The 25,875-nt window shown below is 52.8% G+C and overlaps 1 protein-coding gene across 2 annotated transcripts in view; it reads right to left on the reverse strand.

The window, feature by feature from the left end:
• CPNE5 (copine 5) overlaps positions 1-22,906 on the reverse strand; it is an 88,825-nt gene extending 65,919 nt beyond the window's left edge. The window contains exons 1-3 of one of the 2 annotated variants that reach the window (XM_046006700.1): positions 22,132-22,906; positions 7,927-7,967; positions 7,087-7,133 (exon numbers count right to left, since the gene is read on the reverse strand). In XM_046006700.1, the coding sequence (XP_045862656.1) occupies positions 7,087-7,133; positions 7,927-7,967; positions 22,132-22,226 (183 nt within the window). In that variant the 5' untranslated portion in view covers positions 22,227-22,906. The remainder of the gene's footprint in view (positions 1-7,086; positions 7,134-7,926; positions 7,968-22,131) is intronic. The other variant, XM_046006701.1, reaches the window with a different exon arrangement.
• Between the last annotated feature and the right edge of the window lie 2,969 nt (positions 22,907-25,875).

Consider the following 25,875-nt stretch of genomic DNA (forward strand, 5'->3'; position numbering starts at 1 on the left):
CATTTGTGAGGTGGGAAAAGCTGGAGTCCAACAGCTTGGCTTTTATTCTATTGTCTATAATATATTATTTAAAGTTCATTTTCGGGTGCCTGGGTGACTCAGTCAGTGAAGGGTCTGCCTTTGACTCAGGTCATGATCCCAGGGTCCTGGGATCGAGTCCTGCAGGGACGAATCCATCCCTGCTCAACTGGAGTCTGCTTCATCCTCTGCATCCCTCCCCACCATGCCTCCCTCTGCTCACACTCTTTCTCTCTCTAATAAATAAGTGAAAAATCTTCTAAAGAAATAAAATAAAGTAAAAAAATTTTTTTAATGAGTTTCATCCATCCTAGGGATGGCTGTCCCATTTGAAAGCCCAAATAGGAGATGTCATCTCCAATACATTATCTCCCTGGCACTGGAGAACCCTCTTCACAGAAGGAGGTTACCAATCATTTTTCACCGCCAACAGGAAGGTATGGAGAGACACACTTATGGCTGAAATGCCATACAAGCCCATAAGCACTTGTACAAACACGGTGTGAGAACCTGTAGAGACCTCATGCCTTGGGAGTGGGCCTGGGCTTCTGATACCCCAGGGCTCTCCTGCCAGCGGAGGCTGCCTGACCCTCTCTGGTGTCGGAACATCAGCTCTCATCGGCCGGCCTCCACTGTGCCTTTAAGGCGACAAACGGGCCCTGGGACCTCACTTTGCTGATAATCACAAGCAGGTCACTAGGGGCCACTTGCTATAGATGAGAGTCTAACCTGACCATCGGATGACATGAGATTGCCAATTTTTTCCCCAAATTTTCCAACTGCAAATCCATATGGTTCAACTTAGCCGGCGGGTGCATGGGGCAGAAGTCAGCCTGAGTCTGGCTTTCATGGTTACATGGGCTACAGGGTCAAGGTTGCGTGGAAGCAGAGCTGGTACTCCCAAAAGGCCTGGCAGCTCTGGATAGCCATCCGGGCTTAGGTGGCTCCCACACAGATGTGAATCCCAATCCCGAGCCAATTCATAGCGTGGCCGTGGACAAGCCGCTTCAATCTCCCCAGCTTCAGTTTCCCAACTGTGACATGGACCCATTGCAGCTCCTCACAGAGGGCTGCAGCCTTAGGGACAAGCCAGGAGCGCACCTGCAGGGGCTCACTCCATGCCAGTCCCTCCATACAGCCAATTTTAGGGTAGTCCAAGTGGGAGAGGTTTGGACACCAAGCTAAGAAGCTGATGTTTGTCTCCCAGGCTTGGGAAACGGCTGAATGGCTGCGCTGTGATTCTGAAAGCCACTGGAGCCACGAAAAGGCCCTTTTCTGTTGAGGAGAAGCAGAGAAAATGCTGGCTGCTGGGGGTGAGCATGGGGGTGAAATTCAAGGCCAGAGCCAGGGAGGAAGACTGGGGTTTGGAAGGGGGCAAGAACCAGACAGGCCACCACATAGAGACGCAGGGTGTTGTGGGCAGACTATGAAGAGACACCCTGGGACAAAAGCACTAGAGGGGCAGGGAGTGGGGGTCCCCCACTGTGCCAGCGTGCCATACTGCCATGCTATTTGGACACAGCACAGTGACAAAGGCCTCCCTCGGTCCAGCATTTCCTGGAAGAGCCCCTCCTGAGGAAGGACCCCTCCCACACAAGGATGAGATGTTTCCCTTTTCCTGGAAGCCCTCACTCCTTAGAGCCAATTGGGTCCTGGAGCCCCAGACTGAGAAGGGGACTCGGGTTTGGTAAAGTCCACAGGGTCTCCACATACGGCTGTTCTCGCTGTGACAGAGCACTTGGGTGCTCAAGCTGGGTAATAGCACATTGCCGTAAGTACTTCCAGCATTTTCAGAAGCATTATTTTAGCTGGTCCTCCTAAGGAAGACTCCGAGTCCCATTTTACAGATGAGTAAGCTGAGACTCAGAGAAGATAAAGACCTCATCCATGTCCCATAGGAAATCTCAGAGCTAGGATGGGAATGCTGTGTTCTAGATGTCAAGTTCAGGGCCTCATCTGAGAAGGCAAAGGACGGTTATCAAGGAAGTGCTTAGAGAAAAGATCAAGAAACGCAGGATAGATGATAACCAGATCATGTAGCTCTTCGGTGGCTGAACAGACCAACTAGAGAAATGAGGTCCATCTGGGACAAGGGCTCCAGTGGGGGACCACGACACTCCATCCCACACAATCCCTTATCATTCGCGTGGACGGCGACCGCAGCCAACCGGGGTCTGGGAGGCGGAACCAAGATGCCGAAAGCATGATCGTAATTCAACACGATCTTCACAGCCAAACAATAGACGGAACCTACCAAATGACAAGTCTACTACGTAACCGAAGATAAACACAAAATCTCACACCGAGGGTCGAAAATCCAATCATGAAGTCTGAGCTGGGGGAATCCTGTCTGGACAGCAGTTTGGACAAGAAAGTGGGTCCGGCTCCGGGGAGAACACTGATGTGTGGACCCAGGTTCCAGGGCATGTAACCCGACAGGTAAAGGGACAAGAGAGAGTGATAGAGGAAGGACCAATGGAAGTGGTCACCTTCTAAATCTGCCCAAAAGTTGGGGTGCCTGGGTGGCTCAGTCGGTTAAGCATCTTCTTCCAGCTCAGGTCACGATCTCAGGGTCCTGGGATTGAGAACCCACATCACACTCCCTGCTTAGCAGGGACCGTGTTTCTCCCTCTGCCTCTGTCCACCCTGCTCCTTGCCGCTCCCCCCTCATGTGCGCTCTCTCTCTCAAATAAATAAAATCTTCATAAATAAACAAATAAATCTGCCCAAAAGTGGACTAACAGGGCTGCGTGCGCTGTCCTCAGATATTGAGAGAAAGAGCACACGGAAGAGAAAATCAGCTTGCTCTGTATACCTAGGGAGGGTCAAATTTGGGAATAGTAGAATTTTGCCCTTTATACATAACTATTAGAGATCCTACAGCATCAATGTTCCAGAAATTCCTTTCACATTTAAATTCTCTCTGCTTCAATTTCCTCCTCTGTGAAATGGGGCCAATAATAATAATAGTAATAATACCTTCTGCATGGTATTTAATTAGTGCATTTAATGCACTAATTAATGCATTTAATTAGTGACAACATGTAAATACTTAGAATCCGTGCCCAGAACATCACTGTCACAGCAGTGTCTGCTACTAGCATTCCTTTTTTTTTTTTTAAGATTTTACTTACTTATTTAAGAAAGAGAGAGAACATGAGCAGGGGGAGGGGCAGAGGAAGAGAGAGAAGCAGTCTCCCTGCTGAGTGTGGGCCAAACAGGGGCTTGACCCCGGGGGCTCAACCCCAGGAGACCCCGAGATCATGACCTGAGCCGAAGTCAGACACTTTAACTCAGACACCTCTGCTGTTAGTATTCTTTTTTTTTTTTAAGATTTTATTTATTTATTTGACAGACAGAGATTTCAAGTAGGCAGAGAGGCAGGCAGAGAGAGAGGAAGCAGGCTCCATGCTGAGCAGAGAGCCCGATGCGGGGCTCGATCCCAGGACCCTGGGATCATGACCTGAGCTGAAGGCAGAGGCTTGAACCCACTGAGCCACCCAGGCACCCCTGCTGTTAGTATTCTTATTGCTGTTCCCTAATGGGTACCTTCCTGAACCCAGAGGGAGTTCCTCTGGTTGCGTGTGGTTCCCCTTTGCATCCCTGGCATTCTACGGTGGCACACAGTAGGTATCCACACATTCTTGTTGACATTTAGAGATGAACCATTCTTCCCAGCGGGTGTTGAATGTTCCAGGAACTGAGGTTGCTCAAAAATAGTGCTCTGGGGACCCTGGGTGGTTCAGTGGGTTAAGCCTCTGCCTTCAGCTGAGGTCATGATCTCAGGGTCCTGGGATCGAGCCCCGCATCGGGCTCTCTGCTCAGCAGGGAGCCTGCTTCTCCCGCTCTCGCTGCCTGCCTCTCTGCCTACTTGTGAGCTCTCTCTCTCTCAATCAAATAAATAAATAATTTTTTTAAAAAACTTAAAAAAAAATAGCGCTCTGGCAGGGATGTGTGGGCGTGGTCGCTGGTGACAATCCCCACAAGCAGTGTGGGTCCAGCAGCGGGACACCGTAAGATTCTGTAATATCCATCTCCTCGTTTCCAAGGGGCCCCCCCGACCAGGACAGCTGTCTGGCCAGGGAGGGGCAGGGATCACCTGCCCACACATTTTTCAAATGGGGAATGGAGAGACGCTCCCCATTACAGCCCTCTTCCCTGTTAGAAGGTTTCTAGGACCCTTCCTACCTGGTCATCCTGCCTTCCCTGGGACATGCAGAAGGCCCTGGCCAACCTTGATGCAAATAGTGCTCGATTTCCTGGGCTAAAATTACATCTTGAGTCAATTTTCATAAAATGCATTGACAGATTTAGGTGCTGGAAGCTGGAGCTTTCTCAGAAGGCATTTAAAATGACCCAAACAGTTAAAATCAGCTGAAACCCTGCAGCCAGGGGCTGAGAGAAGAGCTTTCATCCCTCCGCAGCCTTGTGCAAACCCCGGGGTCTGGACCTTATCTGCAGAAACTGCCGTGCCCGCACTTGACTCCTCCTGGTCACAGGTTGATTACCTCTCGGCCAAGGTTCTGCTAACAGATATTTTGCAATGAACTAACAGGTGGGAGCTGGTTCCTGTTTACAGCAAAAGCAGTCTTCCACCCCAGGGGTAGTTCCAGAGATGGATTCCGGGTTTTGCTTTAAATTTTCCATTCCTGATACTGTCCTCTGTGGGTCGTAGAGAGAATCAGGCAAAGAAACAGGGCCCCAATATGTCTGAGTGCATCTTCCCTTCTCCAGAAAGAGCTGGAAGTCTGAGCTCAGCCACCGTCACCCCTGAAGGCTGTGCGTGGCATTGACTGTCCATAGGGCTGGGACCCTCCAACTCTGACTGACATTCTGACCCCATGGTCCCAGTTGTCCTCAGCCCGACAGCCACCAGATCCCTCGGTCGCCTCTTCCTCTCTGTTGCCCTATCTCGCTCATCTGCTCACTGTCCCTTCTGGATTGTCCCTCTTTGTCTCTCTGGATCCACTGGCTTGTCCACCCTACCCTGTGCCCAGGAGGGAGACCCTCCACTGGGGCTCGCAGTGGGGTTCATACCAGGAGGAGGCACCGGCAGGAGAGCAGAGGGTGGAAAGAGAGTGAGGTTGCCCGGGCTCATCTTGGGAGGTCCCCCCGGGATTCCTGGAACCTCGGCCTCCGCAGACCTCCTCAGGCCCGGAGTAGTAATGGTTTTCTACTGTTGCCAGCCTGGTGATTTGTCACCCCTCATGGTTTCCCTAAACCCTGAGCCCTCCTTCATAAATAGCCCCTTATTACTTCGCGCAGCTACCCAGGCGCTGGACTGACCTGCTCCTTTTCGGTCCCCCCTCCGTGCCCTCTCTTCTGCCACCAGCTGTGCTGCTGGGCCCCCAGCTTCCCTGCCTTGCGTTTCATCCATGTGATTTGTGATAGTCCAACAAGCTATCAAAGTGCTTTGGCTAAACATGGCGTGCTGGCCAGAACGTGCTCTCCCGTGAACCCCCCTCTTACTCTCACTGATACTTCTCTGCTCCGTGTTTCCTCTGTTAGGATTATTCACACAGGTGACTCTCCCCTTCCAGGCAGCAAACTCCGGAGCCGGCTCACATTTTTGGTGACGCTCTGTTCTTCTGACTACCTCCCTCTTTCCCCACTGCACCTGGTAAGTTGCCTGGGACACATCAGTGCTTACTGTTGCAAATATCGACCCATTGGGGGAGTGACTGGGAGGCCCCAAACATTCTGGATGATGCAAGCAATGCGATTTACCGAGCAATGACTACACACCAGCCACCTTCCATCCATCGCCTTGCTTCGCCCTCGCCACAGGAGTACCAGGGCAGTGTTATCCCCATATGTAATATGAAATATGAAATATGAAACTGAGGCACAGTGAGGGTAAGCCACTTGCTCCAGATTCCACCTCCAGAAAGGGCTAGAGCCAGCAGCGAGGCCTCCTGCCTTTCATCCGCTCTGCCCCAATGGTGCAGGTGGTGATGACGTCACTGGGACCGTCAGGGACCCTGACCCGAATGGGGACAATTATGACATTACTGAATGTCATTAATGGCCAACGGAGCAGTGCCTTCTGAAGAGGCCCTTCCAGACTTTCCTGAATGAATCACTCCGACATTAGCACACTGCTGCTTTCTATGAAGCTTGGCCAAAAGGCCTCAAAAGTAATTAGTTCACTTAAGTAGGCTAAATGTTTCCTCAGCAATCTGGTTTCCGCTTTAATTGGCTCAGAGTCTTGGAGAAGGCGAAAAAAGTAAACTTTAGCCCGGCCCCTGTGGAAATATTTCCCATACATTTTATGGATAAAATTCACCCCCTTTGGCCACTTGCTCCTGCCACGCCTGGGGGTAAAGGGTGGTGATGGGATAAGGACAGGTGATGCTCTGGCCAAGCCACCGACAAGGAAGATGAGGTTACTAAAGTCTGGGTTACTGAAGCTTTACTGGCTATTCTCATTCTGGTCGTGTCATCTGGGAGGGACTCCCCAGGCTCTTGGCAGAGCTTGGAAGCCCCACTAAAGAGCTGGGACTTGATTCAAAATGGAGAGGAATCACTGAAGCTTTCCAGGCAAGGCAATCTCCTAACTGAATGCTCACGTTGGTCGGAAACCAAATGAAGGCCAGGGTAAATGAGACGGGGCACCAGCTGTTTTATCTAGTCTTAGGCCACCAGAGGAGGTCTTTTTTGTTGGGCCTGGACTCCCTTTGTCTCCCACTCAGACTGGAGTTCCCTGAGGGCAGGGCTGTGTCTCCTGTCTCCCCCCTCAGACTAGGGTTCCCTGAGGCAGGGCTATGTCTCCTCTTCAGACTGGGGTTTGCTGAGGGCATGGCTGTGTCCCCCTCCTCAGACTGGGGCTCCCTGAGGTAAGAGCATATCTCTCCCTCAGTCTGGCTCACAGAGAGCAGGAAATTTCCCCTCCACCATGCTTCTTCCTACAATAGCAGGGATAAAACTGCACGTTCTTCCCACCTTACTACCCTTCCCAAGGGCCTAGATGCTGCATTTCAAAACACATCAGGTGGGATGTCTCCAGAGTCAGACAAACAGACAATGAGGGACAGGTGATGTTTCTGGGATGGGGAATGGACCACCTACCTCCCGCCACTGCTTGTTCTCCATCCCTTGAGTATACATAACACATACTGTGGGGAGAGGAGAAAAAGAGGGTTAAAACCCCAGGCCAAGAGGAAGGTGGGTGCTCCAGATGGGGAGATCTCTGGAGGGGAAGGGCACCTCAGGAGACTCTGGCCTGGGTAGCACTGTTGAGTCTGGAGTTGGGGGGGGTCAGCTTGGAGAAGGGGACCTAGAATAGAGAAGGGACCCTCCTCTCAAAGGACCCTCGTGGGGGGGTTGAGGACCATTCACATCTAGGCCAGAACATGATGGAGGGCATGTGGAGGACTGAGTTGCAGAGATGTGGCAGGAGAGAGCATCTGAAACCCAAATCAGTCAACCTTTTAGAGCCCAAGGCAACCTCATGAAGCCTATTACTATCATCAGCTCCATTCCACAGATGGGTAAACTGAGGCTCCGAGGAGTCCAATGACCCGTCAAAGGTCAGAGAGTTGAATGGCATTGCTCAGGTCTAGATCTCTGGACTCGAAAATCAGTCCTCGTCAACCCCCCAGACCATAGCCAGTTGGGGCTCTGAAATGTACTGCGTTTTGGGACTGAGAACTTCTGGCCCCCAGACACCGTGACCCCCGCCAACACCCCTGGTTGGGCTGAATTTTCACAGGTTCCTGTGGCCAGGGAAGAGTCAGAGCCCCAGTTCTCTTTCTCCAGACAGTATCAGTGAGACAATAAACAGCCTGGATGGGCCCGGAATGGGGCCTAGCGCCTCATTAGAGCTCAGGAAGGACTCAAGTGTGTCACTACCCTCCGTCACCATGTCATTGCTGTTGTTACTGTTATTAGTGTCAGAGCAGGACTTACGTGGGTCGGACTTGGAAAACATGTCTTTGTCCAAGAGATTCCTAAAAAAGGAGGAGAGGGGAAGAGTTAGCACAGCCAGAGGAAAGAAGGGTCTCAGGGGAGTCAGGCCCGGGGTGAGACCCAGAGACCGCCTCAGGCCTGGCCGCAGGCAAAACAGGAAGAGAAGTTTCCTTGGGCACACATCTCTTGGGTGCTCATTAAAGCAGGCAAAGAGCGGACCCTGGAGGCTCCTCAGCCCTGCTTCCTGAGGAGTGTGGCTGTCCACTCCTACCCCCCAACCCGTGCCATGCACTCTGGGTACCCCACATCCCGCAGGACCTCACTCTCGAGCCACATCTCCATCTGCCCAATGGCTTAGCCTGTTCTAGAAATTCTCCTCGTATAACATCTCTACTTCTCAAAAAAAAAAGTAAAACAAGCAAATAAAACTTAGCCACTTAGTGTCCCATACTTCCCTGCGGGCTCTAGGTAGAGCCAGTTTATTGCATCTGTCACCTACGTTGGTAGATGAACCAATGAAACCTCCCACGGGATGCAGACTCATTGGAACGGGGTCCTTCTGTGGTCAAGGCCAAGGCCAGAAGCTAACACGTGGTTCTGATCATCAGACTTGGAAGCACGGCAGCAGGATGATGGACACGTTGAGGGACTAAGAGGTGTTGAAGAGGTGGCCCGCTGCTCCTGCTCTGCCTCTATGTAATAATGGCCCCTGCTCTTGAACCCCAGGGACGGGTCAAGCACGTAGCTAAGCGTTCTGCAAGTACTAGCTCCCAATTCTCACACAGTCCTGCAAGGTCAGTACGGGGCAGGCATCATCCCATCTTACGGATGTGGAAGTGGAGGCATAGAGGGACCGGGCAGGGCTAGGTCCTGCACCTCTGGTGTCTTCCATTCCACAGTGATATGCTGCTGTCACGAAGCAACACAGCCCACTGGAAACTCAGCTTCAGGCTAGGAAGTGACTCCACTTCTCTGAACGTCTGTTTCTTCATCGTACCATGGAGCCAGTCCTAAAGATTGTGAACTCCCTACCCTATCTCCTCAGCCCAGGTAATTCCGGGACACACCCAAGGTTTCCTCCTATGCCACTTCTCTCCAGAGGGCTTTTTCTGGCAAGCCAGCTGCAAATACCAGGAAGTTTATCCGCCCCCGGGGGAAGGAGCTGGGGGATAAATACCCAGTTTCTTGTTGCTCTCCCCACTCCTGACCCTGTGCAGCTGCCAGGCATCCTCCACTCTCTTGCTTGGCAATCTTCCAGAAGGACCGAGCTCCAGAGGCCCAGAGGGAGACCTGCTCATCAAAGACCCTTGTTGACTCATGCACCATCCCAGCCCTAAAGGGGACTTCCTATGAGCCCTCCCACCTGTGCGAGTTCCTGAATCCGTCCTCCAAGTAAGCTCTGCCCAGAGGTCCCCAAGGGTCTTCTTCCTCCTCCCTCCACTCCACATGAACCCCTTTCTCAGAAAGAAGAAACAATTCTCACTAGTCTGTGTGTCTTCCAGACCACCAAACTCCAACTGTCAGAGCTGGATGGAATGCTCTGGATCATCTGTTTCATCCTCTCCCAGAAAAGGGGGAGACTGAGGCCCAGGGAATGGCAGGGAACAAACAGAGGTAGAGCCAGAAAGCTCTATAAGGAGTCCTTATCCTGGCTCCCTCACCAGAGCCATCAAGAGTGACAGCCTATGGGGCAGTTTGACCCCACAGTCAATTCCTGCCCCCCATCCTGAGGTGGGAGCCAAAGACCGGCTGATGGACAGACAGATGCAGATCTGCTGCTGGGGAGACCCCGATCGTGTTTATGAACCACCCCAGCTTCAGTTTCCAAGATTCCCAGCAGAGTCTCTGAGAGGGGCGATCCCCAGATCCCCAACCTCTGTTCCACTCTCTTCTTTCAGGGGTCTCTTCCCAAAAGGCAGCCACCCCCAGCTAGTCCTCCGTGACCCCAAGACACACACCCCCTCTGCTGGTCTCCACCGCTCCTGCACCAGACCTGCTCCCAGCCAGCAGTCACTTTGGAAACCATCTGATAAAACTCCCAGGCCCCTGCAGGGAGCAGCAGATGAAATGACAGGCAAGGTGGCTGAAGGGGTGGGTACCGGGTGCAGGGACAGGTAAGATACCACTGTTACATATGCTCAGTCACACCGAAGAGGGCTGACCCATCCTCCTCCTGCAGGATGCTAGGTTAGGGGACAGAAGTGACTGTCTTGATTTCAGTAAAGGACAAAATGCCTTCACCCCAAAGAGGAACCTCTATTCTGGTGAAACCTGAGGCAGGGTAAGGAGCTGGAAGTAATAAAGAAGGGGGGGGGGCGGGAATTTATTAAAGAGAGTGCCAGGGTTTATCTTTGTATTCTATAATGAAATTCTATAATTGCTCAAAAGCTTAGAACACGCAAGCTGGAAGGGACCTCCGAGGTCACCTTTTCCAATTCTTTTATAAATCAGGAATGTGAGACTCGGGGCACCTGGGTGGCTCCGTCAGTTAAGCGGCTGCCCTCGGCTCGGGTCATGATCCCAGGGTCCTGGGATGGAGTCCTACATCAGGCTCCCCGCTCAGCTGGGGGCCTGCTTCTCCCTCTGCCTACCCCTCCCCTGCTTGTGCTCTCTCTGACAAAAATAAAATAAAATAAAATAAAATATATATATATATTTTTTAAAGGAATATGAGACTCAGAGAGAGTCTCTGACTTCTCCAGGGTCTGGTTCTGGAACTCAGGTTTTGTCATGTTCAGGCTACTGAGACCCTGGATTTCAAACTCTGTGTATGTGTATGTATGAGAGAGAGAGAGAGACAGAGAAACAGAAGAGGATTGACAGAGAGACAGAGGGAGAAGGAGAGAAGGGGTCCTAGCTTCAAAGAGAAGCAGGCAGGGATTTCCCTGGCTCTGCCCACCCTCCCAGCCGGGCAAGAGGGACACATCGGAATGAGAAATAGAACAAGCCACGTAGCTTCAGTGGCTCCCTGCTCCATGGCCTCAGGCCTCTCACTGGGTCCTGCGGCTTGGGTTAGCTCGCCACAACCCCTGAGGAGGACGAGGACCCCAGTCCCTCCGCCCTGCTGAGATGATCCACATCATCCTTCCAGACTCATTCCAATCTATCCTCCTGCATTCTGCCTGCCCTGAAGAGGCCCTGATCAACAACCATCTCTCCTCCCCTCAGCCGAGCTCTCTTTGGCCTGTAGTGCGCAACCCCCTGACTGGTAGGACCCCACGTCCCTGCTCAGCACAACCTGGGCTGCAAAACGAGGGGCATGTCGATCTCTCACACCGGCTGGGTGCTCCTCCATGCTAGGGACCTCGGCTGCAGGCCAGCCCTGCACCTGACTCAGAGCTGGGCGGGGGCGGGGCCGGTGGGCTGGCCAATGGGATGGATGAAGGAAGACCAAAGGAGTGGCCACACGGGCAGAGGGAGGCTCTGGTCTCTCCACCTGCGTGGTGTCCGATCGCGTTCAGGGCCAGCCCCTATACTTTCTGTTAGCTGTACAGCCTGATGGCTAAGTGCCTGGGTTCACGTCCCAACTCTGGCCAAATGATTCGGCTTCCTTGTGCCTCAGTTTCCCTGTCGGTAAAGTAGGGCTAACACAGTTCCTCTCGTCAGGACTGCTCTGGAGCATCTGCACAGAATGGGGCTGCTCAGAGGGCTGGTCATCCCTGGCCTGGTGCTGAGCAGGGCAGTCTCCCTCACGGGGGGTGCTCGGGTTCCCTTGGTGAGAAAGGACACACAGGGATGGGCAACACAAGCCACCTCCGCCCTCACCTGTCCAAAGAAGCCCCCCCCCACAAGCGCATATGCCCCCAGCACCCTACTGCGAGTCTGTGCTGAATCACCCCACTGGCCAACAGCAGCCCTGCTCACCTCAGCCTCAGGCTCCTCCTTGGTCTCCTGTCCTCTCCCCTGCTCAGCTTTGAGGCCCTTCTGCCCCTTTGCCTAAGTCCCTGCGTCCGACACCCCTCTCTGGTCCCTTACTTCACACTTGCCCCTCTCTGTGCCTCACCCCAGTGCCTGTCCTACCTGAAGCCCCGTGGCCTGCTGAGCCTATTCTCGTGGCCTTGAGATGATGGCTTCTCCCCTCCAGGAACAATGGGCCCCTCACTTCCTGGGACTCGCCCCTGTCCCTCCCTGTAAAAAGGCAGATTCTGGGTTGGGCCCCAGGCCCAGGGCCCGGTTTTGCAGGTCTGGACGAGGCCCTGGAAGTCAGGTTTCAACTAACTTCTCCACCAAACACACCCACCTTCATACCCACACACATCCAAACACATCATGCTTCTGATGGCAGCCATCTTGAGGACCTCAGTTTCCCCCACTGCAACAATGTACACCCAGGCAGCACCTGAAAGTTCTTCCGTGACCCTCACCCCAACACACTGAGGACTCCCGGGCTGAGAGACAGTGGGTGAATTTCCCCCAGACACACACCAGTAAGAAGCCGAGGGGAAGGAAACCAGGCCTTCTGGCCCGAAGTAGGGCCCCAACCACAGGGCACAGACACATCAGACCTAAGTGCTTTTTCTCCACTGTCTTTGGAGAGCTCAAAGAGAAATTTTTTCCAACAGGCAAATGTATTTTTTCCCTAAAAGAGCATAAAACCCTTCAGCTGTCCGCACAGCAGCCTGGAGCTTAGCTTCTTTTGTTCCTTAAATCAAGGCCGGGGAACAGAGCCCAGGGCCCCTTTCCTCCTTGCTTTCCCCCAAGGAATCATTTTTCAATTCAATGGCAGCAAGAAAACAACCATGCACTGGGGGTTGAGGTCAGAAGTCTCCAGGGCCCCAGCAAAGGGAGAAAGCAGTGAAAAGGTTATAATAAGACCTCTTTGTTGGTGCTAAAGGAGGGAGCCTGAGGATCCCACACTTCCATCTGGGAGGCTTACAAGAGTAGGGAGTAAAGGCTGGGACTCTCCAGTCAGAGACAGGAGGAGATATGGCCGTGTCCTTGGGGAGCTGCAGTCTGAGGGGGGAGACACAGCCCTGCCCTCAGGGAGCCCTAGTCTGAGAGGGGAGACACAGCCCTGCCTTCAGGGAGCCCTAGTCTGAGGGAGGAGACACAGCCCTGCCCACAGAGTAGTTCAACCTCGAATGCCCTGCCGACACCACAGGCAGGCAAAGAGCATGGGAGCAGGGGACATTAATCGCAGATATGGTGTGCACCAAATCCTTTGTTGGGTACTTAACCCGTGACACCCCATTTACCCTATGTATCGATGACAGGAGGTAGGCATCACGTCATTCTAGAGGCCAGGAAGCTGGGGCTGAAAGGTGAGCACAGTACCATCCAACTTGTGGGGGAACAAGCTGAGATTGAACTCTGAAGCTCAAACCCATCTAGAGGTGCCCATGGGAACTGTCTGCATTTCCAAACCCAGGCTCTCCCAAAAGTCCCATTCTGACCAGCAGCGCCCCTTCCCATTCTTACTCTCCTGTGTCCTGTCCCTGGCCTCATCAGGGCTGCTCCCAAAGGGAACGGCTGCAGAGAGGAACTGGAGGGCTGTCCATCCCCTCCTGCCCTGCTCTCCACCCAGACACGCAGAAGCCATCCACAAAAAGGAGGGAGCTGGGGAGGAAAAGGATGTTGGCGCCCAGCCCCTGGCACTCGCCCATCTCCCCTTTCAGATCTGGCTCCTCACCCGCAAGCTCTGTCTCCCTGCCAAGCCACCTCACCAAGGTCTAAAAAGCAATTTGCACATGGTTTCAAGAGCTCTCCTTCCTAAGGCTATTTGCATTATTATTATTATTATTATTAATTACTGCAACAATCATCCCTCCCATGCCACGTGGCCAAAAGAAGAGAGCATGAGCTCTGGCCTCAGATGCATCCATGCTGAGTCTCCCCGCATGGCCACGTGGTAGCGCTGTGACCCTTGACAAGCTACTGAACCTCGGTTTCCTCATCTGTCCATGGGGTCATGTCCCTGCCTTCCGCCATTGTGAAAGCAATAGCTTAAAACAGAAATGCAGGAAATCTGTCAGATTCCTCTCGCCCTTATGCCCCCTCCTGTTCTATCCATCAAGTCTTAACGGTGTCTCCTTCAAAGACACATTCCGAATCTATCCACTCTCCCCCACACCACCATCACCATTGTCTCTCCCTTGTGTGCTGCAGTGGCTTCCGGCCTAGCAACAGTCTTCAACTCCTGCCTCTCCCCACCCTAGCCTACCCCCCAACAGCCATTCTCTTCACAGCAACCAGAGAAAGTTTTTTAGAAAATGAATCAGATCAGGGCACCTGGGTGGCACAATCAGTTAGGTATCTGACTCTTGGTTTCAGCTCAGGTCATGATCTTGGGGACTTGGGATGGAGCCCAGCACGGAGTCTGCTTGGGACCCTCTCTCATTCTCCCTCTGCCCCTTCCCCACCACGCTCTCTCTCAAATAAATAAATAAATCTTTAAAAAAGAAAGAAAGAAAATGAATCAGGTCACATTACTCCTGTTTGACAACCTGAACCCTGAAGTGCTGTTAGGATATCAGACTCCTTAGCATGGGTCACAAGGCCATGACCCACACACCCCCTCCATACCACTCCCCCAGCCCCCCCCCCATTTCCTCTCTAACCTCATTCTCCTTCCCTTCCCTGTCTCACACTACTCCAGCCACAGTAGCCTCCCTGCAGTTTTGCAAGCATTACCAAGGCCTTTTCTGCTACAGGGCCTTTGCACTTGCTGTTCTCCCTATCTGAATCACCTTCCCTCCAGATCCTCCCCCAGCTGGCTTCCTCATCCTTTGGATCTCAGCTCAATGTCACCTGTTTGTCCTGTCTAAAGTGTCCCCATCAACCCCAAACTTACTTGCAGACCCCCTGTCCCTATCAGACATTATTGACTTAATTTTTTAAAAAGTATATATTTGTTATATTACCCCACCACACCATTGTGAGTTCTATGAGATGACCTGTGTGTCTTGTTCACCACTATATCCTCGGCACTTCAAACTGTGAAGACTCTCAATAGCAAATAAGGATCAGTATTAACTACTGAAGGAATTAATGTATCAGTAGTGTTCAGTTATTGGTACCTATTGTCATTATTAATTTTATTTAGCACACTCCAGTTTATATAAAACTTCACAAATATAATCTCTTTTGTCTTCATAACAACCTAATAGAATGTGGACAGGACCAATATTTCCCCCCATTCTATAGATCGAGACTGAGGCAGAAGAATAATGACCTGGCCAAGATTTTAGAGAGGATACGCCAGGAATCGCATTGACTTTCAGTGTTCTGCCCAGGATTCTTCAATGTACAAAGGCATATAGCTCTCTTACTGGGACCTTCAGGCACTGTGCTAGGTTATCAGAAGTGAGTAATAGTAGAGAACAGAGGTACTCTGCAATGCTTTGTTCATGAATGTTTGCAAAATTATCACACTAAGTTTTTAGTGGTTTTTTTCTTGCCCAGGAAACAGGAAGAGAGGTAGTCAGGGATCCAACCAAACTACACTTGGAAAATAAGTCCCTGGTCACCTAACATGGGCTGTCAACTGACCACAGAAAAATCTGAAGAGCTAGTCCTCACAGACACCAAACTCCAGGCCCCTCATACCCCCAGGGAGCTCAGGTAGCCTATGGATCCCTTTGAAATTCTCCTGTAGCAGAGGCCACGGCTGTCCACCCAGCAAGCATGCCTCACTCTCTTCCCACTAACAGAATCTACATTGGTTCAAGTGTCTGGTGAAAACACTCAAAGTCCTAGAGGGTAGGTTCCTGCCCCTTGTTGCTATCCACTGAATTGTGTATCTCCTAAAATGTATATATTGAAACTCTAATCCCCAATGTCACAGTATTTGGAGATGTGGCCTTTGGAAGGTAATTAGGATAATTTAAGGTCAGGAGGGTGAGGCCCTCATGGTGGGATTAGTGCCCTTATAGGAAAGACCCCAGAGAGCTTACTCTTTCTCTGTCATGGAATAGCACAGTGAGAAGGTGGCTATCTGAAGCCAGGAAGACAGTCTCCCCAGAGCCTAACTATGCTGACACCTTGGTCTCAGACTTCTGTCCTTGAGAACAGTGGGAAATAAATTTCTGTTGTTTAAGCCACTCATTCTATGCTGTTTTGTTATGGCAGCCCTTGCTAATGAATATGTTAGTCTAGGTGGACATGAGACCTGGCTTCAGCCACTGAAATAGAAGAGCAAGTCTGGTGAGAGATTTTGGGAGGGAGTGTATGTTTCAGATAAAGAGAACTTGTCAAAGAGAGGGCTTTGGCCCTGTCTTGCTTCCTACCCTTTGTTGTTATTCTTGTTTGTTTGGGTTTTTAAAGATATTTATTTATTTATTTATTTATTTATTTAGAGAGAACATGTGTAGGGGGCAACAGAGGGAGAAGCAGACTCCCCACACCCACTGAGCAGGGAGCCCAAAGCAGGACTCAATGCCAAGACCCTAGGATCATGACCTGAACCAAAAGCAGACACTTAACCCACTGAGCCACCCAGTCACACTCCTTGCTTCCTATCTTTGTATGTGGTTGTGATGCCTGGAACAGAGGCAGCCATTTTGTAAGAAAGAGGTCCACCATTTGGGATGATGGCAGAGTAGAAATATAGCTAGCTGGGTCCTTGACAGCAAAGTGAGCTGACAAACTCACACCGAGATAATCTACCATCAAACTCACTGTTATCTGAGAAAAATAAATATATTTTGGGTTCAAGCCACTATTTCTGATATCTATAGCCAAAGCATTCCTAGCTGAACCTGACTCCTCTGTGCTCCAAAGCTTTCCAGTCTTATTCCCCTTACCTCCTCCCCACCCTCTCTTCCCAATGGTAGGTCATCTCTACCAATGGCCTTGGGTCTAAGCAGGGAGAATGGTGAGCTGGGAGAGGAGGGATGGTAAGCTACATGAAAGCTGGCTGCCATCCCATGACTCTCTGGTCTCTGCTCCCTGGGGATTCCTCCAGTTCTGGATTTGCCACCCAGAGCCAGAGGCCATCACTGAGTAAGGAAGTCCTCTCCCGTCCCTGGAGAGAGAATACCAGCTCTTTGGTGACAACTACTATCATTGGTACCCAGGCCCCTACCATGACCCTCATGGAGACCCCAACCCCCAAACTCAAGAAGCCCCCAAGACTTTGAAGTCTGAGGAAACTGGATTTGGGTCCCTTTCTCCAAATATGCTAACTGTAACTTTGGGCAGGTCCCTTAACCTCTCTGAGCTCTGGTTTCCTAATCAGCAAAAAAGGGAAAATACCACTCCCTACCTTATGCGATTGTTGATTGTAGATTGTGGTCAGGTTAAAAAAATACAGTAACTGCAGGAAAGCAGAAATCTAAGATGGTGCAGGAGAGTTCTACCCTCCCACCCCCATACAAATCTGCATAATCCCCTCCCCTTGAGTGTGGGTGGGACCTGGTAATAGGGTGGACACTCACTCCTGTGATTACTGTTACTTAGAAAGGATCCTGTCATGGCAGACTGGAGAGCCTCTCCTAATGGCTCTCAGGAAGGAAGCTGCCATGTTTTGAGAGGCCCACATGGCTAAGACCTGAGGGCGGCATCTAGGAGCTGAGAACCTTCCCGATCCAACCACAAGCAAGAAAACAGGACTTCCATCTCACACTTGCGAGTAATTGGATTCTGCCAATCAGCTCAATGAGCTTGGCTTGGCCCCTGAGCCTCAGATTGGGATCACAGCCCCTGCAGATACCTTGCTTTCAGCCTAGGGGGACCCTGAGCAGAAAGGCCAGATATGCTTCTGACCTACTGAAACAGTGAGATTATAAACGGCTGTTGCTGTAAGCCACTAGCTTTGTGGTAACGTATTATATGGCAATTGGAAATTAACATCATAATCTCAGTTTAAACCAAACTGCTAATCAAGTAGGTCAAAAACAGCTGAATATAGACAACTGCATATGGTTCAGCCTAATACAGATGTAAAGCGCCTAGCATGTAGTGAGCACTCAGTAAAGCCCACTGTTTCCATTCTCCCGGTTCAACTAGGGAGGGCCTTGGAACATTCAGTGGCTGGATGGACCCTTTTTTTCCCTAGCTCTGGCTTTGACAGCTGTCACGCAGTGCCCAGGCTCTTCCTTCCCCAAAGCCGCCCTCCCCAAGCCTGTCAGAAGAAAGCATTCAGAGCCCATTCACACCCCCTTCTGAGAGGCCCAGGGCACGGCTCCTGAGCTAGGCTGCCTCTCAGGCCTCAGGGCAGCAAACCGCCAACCTGAACAGACAGCAGAAAATAATCTTGGGGGCAGAGATGACAGCTGCCCACCAGCCCCGCCCACTGGCAGGGACAGGGCAGCTGCTTGAGGGATCCCAGCAGGGCCCAGCAACGGCCTGCCTCCGGACCCTCCTCTCTTCGACCTCCTGATGGGTCTCAGGAGCCCCACCATGTGAAACTATGCACCCCTTCTTCCAGCAGAACCCTGTGGAAGTGTAAAGGTTTCCTGTTACATAAAAAATGCAAATCACTCCTTCTAAGCCACACACTGCTGGTCCAGATCCCTGCATAGAGAGACCTGAAAAACAGTGAGGACTTTGGGGAATGGGACCCTGGATAGCTTGAGTTCTGACTGGGTCTGGCGGGGAGGCTAAGAGTCAGGAGAGGTCTGGAACAGAGGGCCAGAGGAAGGAGAAGCTTGAGGCTCACATTTTCTACAATGTCTGCTGGTATGTGGTTCCACAAACCATCTATCCTACTCACTCCCAAAAAACCCCTCAGAAAATCTAATGTGCACAATATGTCAAATATATCTCAGTAAAGCTGGGGGGGCCGGGCAAATAAGAATCTCTCAATGGATCAGATCTCCAGGATCCACACAAACCTTGGGACCCAGCTAGAAAGACAGATTTTTTTTTTTTTAATTTACTTTCAGGTGTCAAATAATAGGCAAATTACCACTGGTGGATGAATCCACTTCACCCTCATCGCTGTGATAAGAATTAGTGTGCATCTTTTACAGATGAGGAAACTGAGGCACAGATTAAGTCATTTATGCAATGTCTCAAGGACAGGGCTGGGATTTGAACCCAGGTAGACAGACACCATAGCCCACGTTCCTAACCATTGAGTCTAACCACCAGAAGCTTTACAATATTTGACCCTGAATCTACCAAAGTTGCTAACAACCACTGTTTGGGAGTGGACTATATAGATCAGCCCAAGAAATACTCTACCCAAAGCAGGGACACAAATATGTCCCTTCCCACAGTGTCATGTGCTTTTAGCGGAGGTTTGGCTGCACTGGGGCTCAGACATGCCACTCTACCAGGCAGCTGGGCTCAGCTAGGAGTGCTGTAGGCTAGGCATGGCCTGGGGGGGGGGGGGGGGTCTTCTCCAAGGCAAGTGCAGAGATAGCTTCCTGGGGCTGCAGGGGGTGGCAGGGACCTTCCTAAGAAGCAGAGCACAGCGGGATGGTAACCAGCTCCCAGAAATGCTAGTTTCCAGTTACCTGAAATGTTGGGCCCCCTCAACCCCAGCTGCCCATTCTAGAACCCCCTGGAGTTCTCACCCCACCAACCCCTCTGCCTGCCTTACTATTTCCTGCCCAACCAGAATGTGTCACTTGGATGCCCAGGGCAGGGCACCCCTTAGCCTCCTCTCCTGGGTCCCTGTCAGGATCATGGGATACGGTGGAGGAAGACTTACGACCATGGAGTGTAGAATGTACTGAAGAAAGCCATTCTGTGCAGCCTTCCCTCCTCCCCATGTTCCTCTTCCCCCCTCCCCCTTTTCCTTCTCTCTCTCTCTCTCTCTCTTATTCTCTCTCTCTTCTAGAACCTAGGTAGTTGGGCCTTACTGAGGCAAAGAGATGGATTTATAAACTTGAGACCACACAAACTGTTTTCTTGTCTCCCCTCTATTCCAGGTGACTCCTGCCTCCTCATTCTTCCTCCCAGAACCCACTTCCCACTCCTGTGGCTTTCAGGAGAACCCCCGAGTCAGGCCCTCCTCAGGCTGATGGGTCACGTCTCTTGAGACGGAAGAGATCCCGGGCTTGATCCCAAACCACTTTCCCCAGACACTCGGAGGCATCCATAGGTACTTCTTGAGCAAAAGGTTTGAGTCCTTTGGACACCTCCACTTTCAGAGAGCAAACAGGAGAGGCCAAGCTCTACTTTCTCACAGGAATCATTGTAACCACTTACTGAGCACCTACCACATGCCAAGCTAGTGCAAAGCAGTGTGCTGGGTGCTTCTAGACCCTCGATTCCTGGAAGTTGATTCCTCCAAAAATTTGGAGAATACATGCCAACCACTCTTCAAACATGGGAGCTCCCTCAGCAAGTAAGATTTCTTGAATGCAGGTTCATTGTGTGCCCTTGTCAAATGGGGGCGATGGAGACTAAAAGTTTGTTGCAAAGGGTGAAGCAGCATCCATTTCAAGGTGTCGGACCCTGAAGCCACTACGCCATGCGCTCTCTGCCTTGTCTCCTCTCTACTACAGTGGAGGGTTTGTGGGTCAGAGCCAGGGTAGGGATTCCTGCCTCAAATGCTTATTTTGTACAGTTGTTTTGGGGGAGGAGGGATGAAGTCTACACCACCTTCAGAGGCTGAGCACTCGGTCTGTGAGTAACACACCTGACCCCCGGCTGAGGACTCAGGACCCAGAGGACCCAGAAGACTGTGTGATTCAGGCTGGGTGTCTCATGGGTGAGAAAGATGGCTGGAAGTGGGGGGCATGGGGCTAGGGTTTTCAGGATGGGGGAGACATGAACTGGTGGAGATGAAGGAGGGGTGAAATCAGGATGGGGAATCGGCTGCTCAGAGCTCCGCGGTGACAAGGATCCAGAGGACAGCTCTGACAGGAGCCTGACAAGCTAGGAGGGAGCATTGGGTGTGTGCTCCACGGGGGAGGGAAGGCAGGCCCTGGCAACTGTTGATGGCTGAGGAGGTGAGATGGGAGCTAATGGTCCATCAGGAATCTCCCAGCAGCGCAATGGCAAGATGCAAATGGTGTCGGGTGACACTTCTGATAGGGATGTGCTGGACCATGGCGGAGACATGTGGGAGCTATCACAGAAGAGGGGGGCTGTGGTCCACCTCACCAGCCCTCACTCCCACTCACCCTCAAATCCCCTCAGTCCCTCCCTTTCTCACACATCAGCCCAGTACCTCTGGCTCGGTTTACACCCCTCCCCCCCAACACACACACACACACACACACACATAGCAGTGCCACAACTTTGGAAAAGAGGATTGGGAGGCTGTGAGGGTGAGTGGAGGGTCTGACCAGAGAGGGACCTGGGCAAAAATGAGGTGGGCAATTTGGAACAAGCGTACAGCCAGGACTAGGGAAATGCTGTTGGTCACCTGAAGGGGGAGGAATGGCATCTCCAGGGGAATGTCAAGGGGGCTATGCCTGGGCCACAATACCCCTCACAGCCCCAGCCAGGTAGTGACCATAGGCCAGCCCGAGGCCATGACTGAACTAGAGAACAATCCCCCTTCTCCTCCAGTACCCACTTACTGCTTGGGGCAGCCTTCTCCTCAGACAGGAGAAACAGGGGGAGATACCCCAAAGTCTGTAACGTGACTGAGGATTTTGGGGTGGTAGCCCACAAAAACACACCTCCCCTCCCCTACTGGACTCTCAAATTCCACACGCAGTGTTGTAGTCCTTTCGCTTAAGATTTTGTACCTAAGTTATTGTTGTTGTTGTTGTCTTAATGATGCCCCTTGAAGTTATTATCAGTTATCCACAGCTCGGTATGAATGAATCAATCTGATCCCTTTCCACGAGTCAGTTTTGCTGTTGGAGGTGAAGAAAAGCTTTAAATCTTGGGGTCTAGGGCAGTGGGTGGGCGGGGAGGAGAGGAGGGTGTTGGGGCAAACGAGCAGGGAGAAGAGAGGAGAGAAGGGCACAAAAGGCAGAGGCTGGTTATGCCTGGGAAGGATGGGGCAAATCACTCATTTCTCCATTTGGGGAGGAGTTGATCAGAAATAGCCTGGGATAGCCTTTCACTACCTCCTTCTCCTTCCTCGGGCGTCTGGACCCTTGTTCCTGTGTCTGCCTTTCTCCTCTCCGCAGCTGCCTGGAGTCCAAACTTTCCGCGATACGACCCCAAGCCTGCCTTTCCATTCCGCCGTCACCACCCATGGCTGGGCAGGGGCTCCCGCTGGACAGGCAAGGGGGCGTCCTGGAGGCAAGGACACTCTGAAAGGGGGCGCGCGAGGGTAGAGGGTCGGCGCGGCGGGGGCCACGGGGCTCCGGGTCCAGGGGCGGGGCAGGGGGACCCGGCCAGCGGGCGGCTCACCTGCAGGACACGGTGATCTCCACCTTGGTGGCCGGGATGCTGCCCGCCAAGGAGTCGAACTCGCTCAGCGACGCCATGTCCTCGGGCTGCTCCATCGCCCACCGCGCCCCCCACCCCCAATTAGTCAATCCCTGCGCGATTCACGCCTCCTCCAAAGCGACTGAAACCCTGGGCTCTCCCCCAACTCCGGAGCCGGCGCTGGGCGGCAAAGGGAGGAGAGAGGAGCGCGAAGAGGGGGCGTGGGAAGTGAGAGAGGGAAGGGGGGGCGGAGGGAGCGGGGGCCGCGGATAGAGGAGGGGATGCGGGTGACGCGACGAGGAGGCTGGGGGGCCGGCAGAGAGGGGCCAGGTGCCCAGGGAGCTGGGGCGCAGCGGAGAGAGGCGGAGGGGCGCGGGGAGAGGGCACCGGGAGGGACGCGCGGAGTCGTGGGGACGGGTATGGGGAGAGGGGCGTGCAGCTTCGGGTGGGGATCGAAGGCGTGAGGGAGAGGGAAGAGGGAAGAGGGGCGTGGGGGGCCGGATCCGACGCGGGCGGCGGGGGTGGCCGGACGCCGGCAGCGCGGATCCCGGAGTGCCGAGGCTGCGCCGCCTCTCCCTGGAGCTCGGCGCGGGCGGCAGCGGGGCCGGGGACCCGGTGCGAGCGCCACCTCCTCGGCTCGGGCTAGGGCTCGGGCTCCGGGGCGCCCAGGCTGCGGGAAAATCAAATCTGCCCGAAGCCACCGCCTCCCGCCAGCTGGGGCGGGCTGCGTGCCGGGTCCGCGAGCGCCGGAGGGGGCGCCCGCAGGGGCCGGGGCGGGGCCGCGGGCGGGGTCTGCGCACGGGTGTGAGTGTGTCTGTGTGAGCGTGAGTCTCTGTGTGTGCGCGTGTGTGCGCGCGTGGCAGGCGTGGGGACGCGGCTCCAGATGCTGGGAGCCTGGGAGGGGAGGAGAAATGACACCCAGAGACGGTCCGGGCGGTGAGCGTCTCCCTCTGCGCCCACCCCCAGCCCCTCAGGGGTTTCCGACTGGAAGAGGGGGGGGGGTTTGAGAACCAGGGGGTGTCTGTTTAAGAAGGGTCCATGCGGGGCTAGGTGGGAGCGATGTGCGCAAAAGAGACATCACCCCCCAAGAGGTTTGGGGGTGCTCTTTGCACCCAACGGGGGGTGGGGGTGGCAGGTGGCAGCCTATAAACAGAATCACATCTCTTCTGGAGGGGTGTGGGGACCACCCCAATGGTCCCAGGGGCCTCCTCGGTTTTCCCGGGAGGGCCCTTAGGCCTAGGCAGGGTCTATGCACGGGAGCTCCTCCATCCTCCTCTGGCTCCCGCGGGGCCTGGCCACCCGGAGCCAGCCACATAAGCCACACGTCAGCTCCCTCCCCATCCCCGACCAGTCGTGACCACACAGCTGAGCCAGCCCCTGGGGTCTAGAAGCTTCCTCCACCAGACTGAGAGGGTGGCTGGATTAACCTGGGCTCCTATCCAACCAGCACCGAGTAGGCACCTGCTGTGTGCCGGGCTCTGATCCCTCCCCTAGGAGCGAGGGAACAGTAGAGGCACCTCTGAGGTACCCCTAATTCCCAACCAAGTCCTTCAAGGTGGGACAGGCCCCACCCTGCCTCAGCAAGGCCCTTCTAGACCCGGGGGTCGCCACGGCCGTGGCGGCGTCTCCCCGGGGGCTGCACGCATAAACTCGTCTCCAGAAAATCCCCCGCAGCCCCTCCTCAGTTCCCGTGCAAGCTTTGCTGAGATGGAGCCCCTTTTAATGTGCCCACCTCCAGACACCGGCGGGAGGAGGGGACCCCAGGGCAGCCTAGAGCCTGAGGCTGGACTCGGAAAAGCCACGCCCTCTGGTCCATGCCTTCAGCCGCTGGCTGAGATTCTGCTGTTTGAAGTCAATTCTCAGAACATAAGAGCCACAGTCAAAGATGAATATAAGAGCATATTCCTTGACCTAGGTTAAGTGTTTCTCGTTTACCCACGGCTTGGGTTGAACTGGACTCCTGCCACCGGGGACTTGACACCAAGGGGGCAGAGAGGCATCTCTGGGTCCGAAGGCCCCACTCTCTGTTTGAGCCTGTGGCCCTATCTCCCCAGAGAATAATTCTGGCCTCCTTTCCTGAGAGATGCAATTCTGGGCTTGGAATTTCTATGCCCTCCACCCTCCTACCCTCCACATACCTCTCCTAGACGATTTTCCAGACATACTTGTGGAATATGTTTTCTGTTCATTCCAGCAGTACTTACTGAAGACCTACTGTGTGCCTGGCCCACTGCCAGGGCCACTTGGGAAACTTCTTGATAACCACCATTCAATTTTCAAAGAGGCTACCCTTCCTAGATTCCATGCTTAATTTTGTTTTTTTAAGATATATAATTCGCCATTTTAAAGTATACAGTGCAGTGGTTTTAGTATATCTCACAATGACCATATATGATTTTAAATTCTCAAAAAATCATTACAGGTGTGAGGCATTACTATCTGCATTTAATAAATAAGGAAGCTAGTGGCCAGGGATGCTAAGGAACTTGCCCATGAACCTCCAGTTGGGAACTGGTAGAGTGAAAATTTGAACCCTGGTCGTTGGAACCCAAGTTTGACTGCCTCTTGGGATGGGGCCAGATGATGGTCTTAAAAACCATCTACGAAATCAGGGACCTACTCCCAACCATAGGGAGCCACTAAAGGTTGTCTAGCAGGTGAGTAATGAGACTGAAGCTCTATCATGTTACCTTGCAATGTGACAGCACCTGGGAGAGCAGCCCCAGGACCTCTTTCTCGAAAGATTCTCTACGTGTCTGTTTCTCTCCATTCCCTCTCAGTCACTGCATTTCCACTGCTGGGTTTTGGCAAAACATTGTCTCAGGTACCTGTTCTGTGCCAGGGGCTGTCCTAGGCTCCGAGAATATAGAGGCAAGAAAGACTTTGTCCCTAAAGAGTCTGCAGGCTAGTAGGGGTCCCAGGACTTGCAGACATTTAAGCCACAGTGCAGCATGAGGGGTGTTGTTGAGGGAGGTATAAAGGCCCTGGGAATGGAAAAGAGTGGCCAACAGTTCTGCCTCAGGAGTGGGACCAAGGGACCGTCAGGGGAAATTGCAAAAAGAGGTGATCTGGGGATTCCCCGGGGGGCTCAGTCAGTTAAGCATCTGACTCTTTTTGTTTTTGTTTTTTAAAGATTTTATTTATTTATTTGACAGAGACCCAGAGAGAGAGGGAACGCAAGCAGGGGGAGTAAAAGAGGGAGAAGCAGGCTTCCGGCTGAGCAGGGAGCCTGCTGCGGGGCTCAGTCCTAGGACCCTAAGATCATGATCTGAGCCAAAGGCAGATGCTTAATAACTGAGCCAGGCAAGCACCCCAGCATCTGACTCTTGATTTCAGCGTGGGTCATGATCTCAGGGTCCTGAGACTGAGTCCTGCGTCAGACTCCGTCCTGGCCGTGGAATCTGCTTAAGATTCTTTCCCTCTGCACCCCTTCCCTCTGTGAGCAAGCACTCTCTCTCTAAATAAAGGTGATCTTGAGTAGGTCATTGAAGGTGATGTCTGTTTGGTTCCCCCAGAAGCAAACCCTGAGAGAAAGATGAGAGTGTGAGTGGTGTATTTGGGAAAAGAAGGAAACACCCTGGGGGGAGAGTAAAAAGGTGAGACTACAGGTAAGCAGGCAATATGGGTGGTTTACCAAGCTGGTTATCCCTGGGCGCCTAGGGCTCATCCCCACTGAGGAGCTCTGGCAGGCTAGGTAGAACATGCCTCAAACTCAGTCCACCAGAG

Source organism: Meles meles, chromosome 5 (genome assembly GCF_922984935.1).
Source record: "Meles meles chromosome 5, mMelMel3.1 paternal haplotype, whole genome shotgun sequence".
Lineage (NCBI taxonomy): Eukaryota > Metazoa > Chordata > Mammalia > Carnivora > Mustelidae > Meles > Meles meles.